We start from the raw sequence: 7,220 nt of genomic DNA, 5'->3' as shown, positions 1-7,220 counted from the left end.
TCCCAGAGCTGGGCACAGAACCCAGGAGTCCTGGCTCCCAGACCCCTGCGGCAAGACTGACCTGACAGGCCTCACCCAGCCCCAGCTTTGCCCCCAGGGCACAGAGAGGGGGCAGGGCTCTCCGCTCCCAGTGAATCCAGCACCGGCTTTTGCCCGGGAACTGTCGTCAGCCCCTGGGGGACCAGAAACCGAACCGCGCCCTCCCCCGCCCCCCGGCTGCCGGCCCGTCCGTCAGTCCCGCAGCTGCACAGAGACGCTGCTGTCCGTCGCTCTGGTGCGGCGGAGCCCGCCCGGCGTCTCGGCGTCCAAGGTCCGGTGCTGGAAATGGACGTGGCGCACTCCCGGGCCGTAGCCGTGGAAAACGTGGGAAACCTTCGAAACGGGGAGACCATCGGGACTTGAACCCACGGCCCAAAGAGACACCGAGCCCGACCCAGCGCTGCGTCTTCCCCACCCCCTGGTGCCCCTTCCCAGCCCCCGTCTCCCTCTGCCCTCAGCCACCCACTGCACTGGCAAGGCCCGAGCCCGCTCTGACCAAGTGGGAAGCAGCTATTTGCATGATGCCGATGCGTGCCTCAGTTTCCCTCCAGTTGTGGGCCTGCCCCAGTGGGTCCTTGGGGCCTGGCACGCTCAGGAGACTGGGACCTAGCCCAGATATTGTGTATCCAAGTCACCCCTACCCCTGCGACTCCTGAGCTGTCTCGCCCCCCTCCCTTCCCGGGGGGGGGGGCACGTCTCCCTTACATGGCACCAGTTCTTCTTCTCCTGGGACGCCCCGTGCTCGGGGCCCTGGTGGTGGAATTCCTGCAGGGCCGTCTGCCCGTCGGCGGCCAGCAGCCGGACGTGCAGCTGGTACACGGTCTCCGCCAGCCGGCTGTCTTCGTACCTGCACCGGAACAGAGGCCAGGTAACAGCAGCCATCCCGCCCCCCACCCCGCTGCCAGAACCTGGGGTGAACCGGGCGAGCTGGTCCCCATTACCGGGACAATGCGAAGCTGCAGCTGTGACCCAGAAGGGGGCAGTACCATGATCCTCATTTTAGAGGCAAAGCTTAGGCTAGAGAGAGGCAGGACTCCTGGGTTCTGTCCCCAGTTCTGGCAGGGGGCGGGTCTAGTGGTTAGTGTTGGGGGGACTCCTGGGTTCTCCCCGCAGCTCTGGGAGGGAAGTAGGGTCTAGCGGTTACAGCAGAGAGGATAGAGAGCCAGGACTCCCAAATTATCACAGATGGGGAAACTGAGGCACAAGAGAAGGGCCGGGCGCCAGGAATGGAACCCAGGTGTCCTGATTCTCAGACGAGTGCCACCCCCACTGCCCAACGGTCCTTCCTGCCCCATAGCCTGGACATGGCTCTGTGCAGGGCGTGGGAAAGGACGATGTGCCCCCTTCAGCCCAGCCAAGGCACTGCACCGCGGTGCCCCACACCCTGGCCAGCACCCCCATGGGATCCAAGACAGGGCTCATATCTGGCCCTGGGGAGCTGGACCAGGTACCGGGGGAGGGGAGATGTGGAGGCAGCGATTGGGACCCGCCCCCCGCGGCATTCAAAGAAGAGCCAGTACCAGTCCATGACGGTGATGTTCGGCTGGTAGGAGTCCAGGAGCTCTTCCCACAGCCCCTCGGCCAGCAGGTCGACCCGCTGCTGTTTGATGCACCAGCTGCAAGGAGGGGGAAGGAAAAGGATCAGGGAGGAGCGGGTCAGTTGGAACCGCAGGGGACAGGTGTACAGGGCAGGGGGCGTCTTTCTGTTCTGTGTCTGTACAGCACCTGGCGCAGTGGGGGGCCTGGGCCACGACTGGGGCGCCGAGGTGCTACCGTAATACACCTAATAGCAACGACAACGTACAGCGCCTGGCGCAGTGGGGGCCTGGGCCATGACTGGGGCGCCGAGGTGCTACTGTAATACACCTAATAGCAACAACAACGTACAGCACCTGGCGCAGTGGGGGCCTGGGCCACAACTGGGGCACCGAGGTGCTACCGTAATACACCTAATAACAATGGCAACGTACAGCACCTGGCGCAGCAGAGGCCGGGTCTATAACTGGCGTGCCTGGGTGCCATGGTAAGCCAGCTAATAAATAACACTCACAATTCTTCATGGAGGCTGCTGGACTCAGACCCCGACTCTGGTTCCCTTCTGTCGCCTCAAGCCTGCACCACCCAGTGTCGCCACACGGGGCGATCTACACCCTGGCCTAACCTAGCCTGGGCGGTGCCACTGGCCTAACCTAGCCTGGGTGGTGCCACTGGCTAGGTGAGTAAAGCAACCAGCTCCAGAATTAGGCCTCCCCCCCCCCCCGCGCCCCCCAGGGGGGCTGCACTAGCCGGCCAGACGCATGCCCAGCTCCCTCTCTTTGGATCCAGCCCAGGGAGGCACGTGCCCAACGCGCTCGGATCTCCTGCTAGAGCTGTGTGGGCACAAGGGGGCGACAGCAGGGCCATAAACCACGTCGACGGCCCAGTCACGAGTAGCCGCCTGATCCCCAGGCTGGCCCAGGACAGCTGCTCACCTGAAGCGCGGAGCCGCAGAGCCGGGCTTCGTGCCGCCTGCCAGGGGAGGGAGCTCCTCGGTGCTAATGGCCCAGCCGCTGAAATCACCTTGGGAGGGTAACAAGGAGGGTTAAATGCAGCAGAAAAAAGCCTCCCTGACAGCAACTGGGTCTGCAGAGCCAGAGGAGGCTTGTACCAGGAGCACAAGAGATGCAGCTGGCTCTAGGGAGGACCAGCGGCTTAGACAGGGATGCCTCACCCAGAGCTGCGATGCAGCTGACTCTGGGGTGGGACGTGGCAGCGGTGTATACAGGGAGCCCTCGCCCGGAGCTGCGATGCAGCTGACTCTGGGGTGGGACATGGCAGCGGTTTATACAGGGAGCCCTCGCCCAGAGCTGCGATGCAGCTGACGCTGGGGTGGGACGTGGCAGCGGTTTATACAGGGAGCCCTCGCCCGGAGCTGCGATGCAGCTGACTCTGGGGTGGGACGTGGCAGCGGTTTATACAGGGAGCCCTCGCCCGGAGCTGCGATGCAGCTGACTCTGGGATGGGACGTGGCAGCGGTTTATACAGGGAGCCCTCGCCCGGAGCTGCGATGCAGCTGACGCTGGGGTGGGACGTGGCAGCGGTTTATACAGGGAGCCCTCGCCCGGAGCTGCGATGCAGCTGACGCTGGGGTGGGACGTGGCAGCGGTTTATACAGGGAGCCCTCGCCCGGAGCTGCGATGCAGCTGACGCTGGGGTGGGACGTGGCAGCGGTTTATACAGGGAGCCCTCGCCCGGAGCTGCGATGCAGCTGACGCTGGGGTGGGACGTTGCAGCGGTTTATACAGGGAGCCCTCGCCCGGAGCTGCGATGCAGCTGACTCTGGGGTGGGACGTGGCAGCGGTTTATATAGGGATGCAGCTGCCCCCAGGGAAATCGAAGGGCACCCAGCTTAGCCCTGTGGGGAGGCCGTGAAGCAGAGGTGAAGTACGCAGAGGCAGGTTTCCTGCCTGATGCTGCCCCTCCCGGGACACACAAGGCAGCTCCCAGCCCCCGGGTTTCCAGCAGGGCCAGGCCCAATGCCTATGCTCCTCAGTGCCCCATAGGAGGACAGAGGGGGAAGGGGGAACCAGCCCCCCCCTCCCAGGCTCCCTTTCCCTGCACTTACCCAAGGACTCCAGCGGCCCCCGGGGGCTGTTGGGTGGCTGGCGGGGAGCTGGCTCCGAAATGTTCACACCTGATGGTGGGGGGAACGAAACACACAACACGGTCACCCCTCCAGCCTAAGCACAACACCCCCCCAACCCTCCACAATCCCACCCCAGCAGCGCCCCCGTCCCCGCTCGTCCTCCGCCCTTCTTCCAGGGAGGCAGCATGGCTCAGTGGTTAGCATCGGAGTCAGGACGCCTGGGTTGTATCACAGAGAGGGGGCTAGTGGGTTGGTGGGGAGGGGCTGGGAGCCCGGACTCCTGGGTTCTCTGCGTGGCTTTGGCCAAGCCACTTTCCTGCTCGGTGCCTCAGTTTCCCCCCCACCCCCGGAGAGTAGCCGGGGAGGGGTCTGGAAGGCGCCACGGGGGAGAACTATTTGTAAGAGTAGGGTGGGGGTGGGGGGATGCTGATTCATCGAGCTGATGGAGCAGTCCCAGAGCGACAGCCCTGGCGGCACCCGGGGCACTCCCGGGCAGCAGGCTGGGACTGGCGTCGGAGCTAAATCCCCTTTCCTCCAGAGACAAGCCGGCGAGCTGGGACAGGCCCCCGAGCCTCCTTCCCTGCAGCAGAGACCTCCCCGGAGACGGGGCTGCCTTCGGGCCACGTGAATGAGGAGAGATGTTAACCCCTCCACCCCCGAGGGATCCCACAGCACATCCCAAACAGGGAATCGCATCGCCTGAGATGCGGCTGCCTCTGGGGTGGGGCACGGCAGCTGTTTATACAGGGATCCCTCAACTAGCAGTGAGATGCGGCTGTCTCTGGGGTGGGACGTGGGGGGCTTTATACAAAATCCCTCACCCTGCACTGACAACCAGCTGCCTCTGGGGTGGGAGGTGGTAGCTGTTAACACAGGGATCCCTCACCCAGTACTGGGGTGCCGCTGCCTCTGGAGTAGGGTGCAGCAGCAGGCCATCAACCGCACAGAAACACCATACACTGCAGCCACCTCTGGGGAGGAGCACAGCAGCCACTGACAAAGAGACCCCTCCCCAGTGCTGAGACGCAGCCACCTCTGGGGAGGGGCAGGGCCACTGTTTACAGAGATCCCTCCCCAGTGCTGAGATGCAGCCACCTCTGGGGAGGGGCAGGGCCGCTGTTTACACAGCAATCCCGTGCCCTGGCATGGAGATGCAGCCATCTCTGGGGAGGGGCAGGGCCGCTGTTTACAAAGATCCCTCCCCAGTGCTGAGATGCAGCCATCTCTGGGGAGGGGCAGGGCCGCTGTTTACACAGCACTCCCGTGCCCTGGCATGGAGATGCAGCCACCTCTGGGGAGGGGCAGGGCCGCTGTTTACACAGCAATCCCATGCCCTCTGGGGAGGGGCAGCTGTTGACCCAGGACCCCTCCATCGGAGCGGGGGAAGGGAGCAGCCCTGATTAACCCTTCCCGTGCTGCACGGTACTGGAGCGGCCCTGGGGCAAGTGCCGGCGTTTGGGCCGGTTACTGGAGCAGGTGCCTGGCGCGCGGGCGGGGGGTGCAGCTAGTCAGGCTCCCCCAGCCGCATTCCAGCCCCCCCACGCTTGGCTCCGGCCCAGCGGGCGGATAGGCCCCAGGGGGAGGGGGGCAGGGTGACCAGACAGCAAGTGTGAAAAATCAGGACAGGGGGTGGGGGGTAATAGGAGCCTAGATAAGAAGACCCCAGAATCGGGACTGTCCCTATGAAATCGGGACATCTGGTCACCCTACGGGGGGGGAGATCTGGGGACCTTTCGAAATAGCTCCATAGGAGGGGAACCCCCCACCCCAAGTCCTGTGCAGACCCTCCCCTCTCCAGGCACGCCCCGGGGTTTATTAACCAGGGTGCCCCCCCGGGTCATGCCCCTCCCCCTTCCCTTCCCCACGGCCCAGCCTGGCTGGCGAGACTGGGAGCTTTCCAGGGCCGGGACGTGCAGCACCTGGCACGCCAGGACCCCGGCTGTTACCACCGTACATATCCCCCCCTCCCCCCTCCAGCTGGGGCTGACTCAGCCGAGGCGCCAGGCCCTGCCCCTAGGGAGCAGCTGGCATCGGGCGGTCGCGGCGGGACAGACGTTACCTTCGGGGTTGGGGCTCCGCAGCAGGTTCCTCTCGAAGGGCTTGCGCTGGCCCAGGGCTTTCCAGTTGGGGTCCCTGGGCGGGGGGACCCCCCTGCGGCCCAGTTCCCAGGCCCCTTCGAACTGCTGCTGCCAGCTGCGCTCCTGGGCCCTGGGGGAGAGGGGCAGCGTCTGGGCCCGCAGCTGCTGGGACGCCATCCCGAGGGGTGGCAGGAGGGAGACTGGGGAGCTGGGATGCCTGCCCAGGGCGGGACGAGGAACAGGAAGGTTTGTGGGGCAACGGCGGGGTGGGGGATCCAGCCGGGGTGGGGGTGGGGAGGCGATGACACGGGCTGTGGGCAGGCGGGACACGTACACACTTGTTGTGCAAGCCGCAAAGGCGCAGCCCCACGGAGAGCTGCCGGGGCCCCTCCCTCCTGACCCACAGCCCCCTGCTAGCCCCGGCCCAGGCTCCCCCACTGGGCTGAGGCTCTCACTCCCAACCCCGCTCCCCCAACACCCCCCCCTTCCCAGAGCTGGGACAGGAACCCAGGAGTCCTAGCCCCTCCCCTCCCCCAGCCGCAGGGAAAGGGCCGAGGGGGGTGCCGCTGGGACCTGGGCCAACCCCAGCTCCGTGTGGGCAGGGCCCTGCACCCTCCACCAGGAAGCGGTTTGAAACAAACCAGATCAGGGATCCGAACCTGTCGGCCCAGCTGCCACAGAACAAAGGAAGCCAGGTGCCCGGACAGGCCAGGCCGGCGCCTCCCACTGTCTCTTCCTTGACACCTCAGATTCCTGCGGCCGGCTGGGCCCTGGCAGCTGCTCCCTCCCACGCAGACAAAGGGCCAGCAGCAGCATCCTTGTTTCTAGCAGCTTCCAGCCCCTTCGCCGAGAGATGCAGCCAGGGCTGGGGCAGAACGTCACAGCTAACAGCAACGCCCCAGCGAGCTAAGGGCCGGCCTCACCCCTTGAGCCTTCTCACTAAGGGATTTCATGCGACTGGCACGGGCGCAACGGCGGGAGCTGGAATCACCCCCTCGGGGGGGCCGCAGCACCGGTGTGGGGGCCCCGGCTTTGGGTCCCCCGCTGGACCCCTGCGGCAGCCACAGCGACTGGGCCACATACAGGAGGGCAGAGAGGGGGCCAGGCCCCGCTGGACTGAGCAGGCCCAGGGTCGATTTAACCCCCCCACTCCCTGTAGCCAGGGGGGTCAGCAGCCCTTCGAAGGGGGTGTCCCACCAGGCGAGGGGCCGAGCAGGGACCAGCTGGGATGAAATCAAAGGGCTGACGCTAAGCACAGGGGACCTGCCCCTCCTCCCAAGGGGGGAGGCCTGAGGGCCCCATCCTGCCACAAAAGGGGGGCAGGTGGGGCTGGGGAATCCAGCTGGGAGCCCCATTGCCCCCCAGCAGCGGGGCCAGAGCCAGCGGGGACTCCACCCCCCGGGAAGGGGTGACAGGCCTAGCAGGGGTCTACGGGCTGCAGCTCCCACCGGCACTGACTGGAATTGGGGGGGAGGGTG

The 7,220-nt window shown here is 65.8% G+C and overlaps 1 protein-coding gene across 1 annotated transcript; it reads right to left on the bottom strand.

Annotated features, from left to right (window-relative positions):
• Positions 1-6,061, bottom strand: NCCRP1 (NCCRP1, F-box associated domain containing). The gene is made up of 6 exons (XM_044989082.1): positions 5,724-6,061; positions 3,644-3,712; positions 2,511-2,598; positions 1,560-1,655; positions 745-886; positions 1-372 (listed from the first exon to the last, which is right to left on the bottom strand). Exons 1-6 carry the CDS (start codon positions 5,917-5,919, stop codon positions 232-234), a joined length of 732 nt encoding a protein of 243 aa, XP_044845017.1. The 5' UTR covers positions 5,920-6,061; the 3' UTR covers positions 1-231.
• Between the last annotated feature and the right edge of the window lie 1,159 nt (positions 6,062-7,220).

Source organism: Mauremys mutica, chromosome 15 (genome assembly GCF_020497125.1).
Source record: "Mauremys mutica isolate MM-2020 ecotype Southern chromosome 15, ASM2049712v1, whole genome shotgun sequence".
Taxonomy (NCBI): Eukaryota; Metazoa; Chordata; order Testudines; family Geoemydidae; genus Mauremys; species Mauremys mutica.
This window is presented reverse-complemented; position numbering and strand designations above follow the sequence as displayed.

Bases quoted from the DNA above. Each gene is read 5' to 3' on its own strand.
- NCCRP1 (XM_044989082.1), bottom strand. From the start codon at position 5,919: ATGGCGTCCCAGCAGCTGCGGGCCCAGACGCTGCCCCTCTCCCCCAGG. The intron at 887-1,559 runs GTACTGGCTCTT...GTTCCGGTGCAG, and splicing joins AACATCACCGTCATGGACTG to GTACGAAGACAGCCGGCTGG. The intron at 373-744 runs GTAAGGGAGACG...CCCGTTTCGAAG, and splicing joins AGAAGAAGAACTGGTGCCAT to GTTTCCCACGTTTTCCACGG.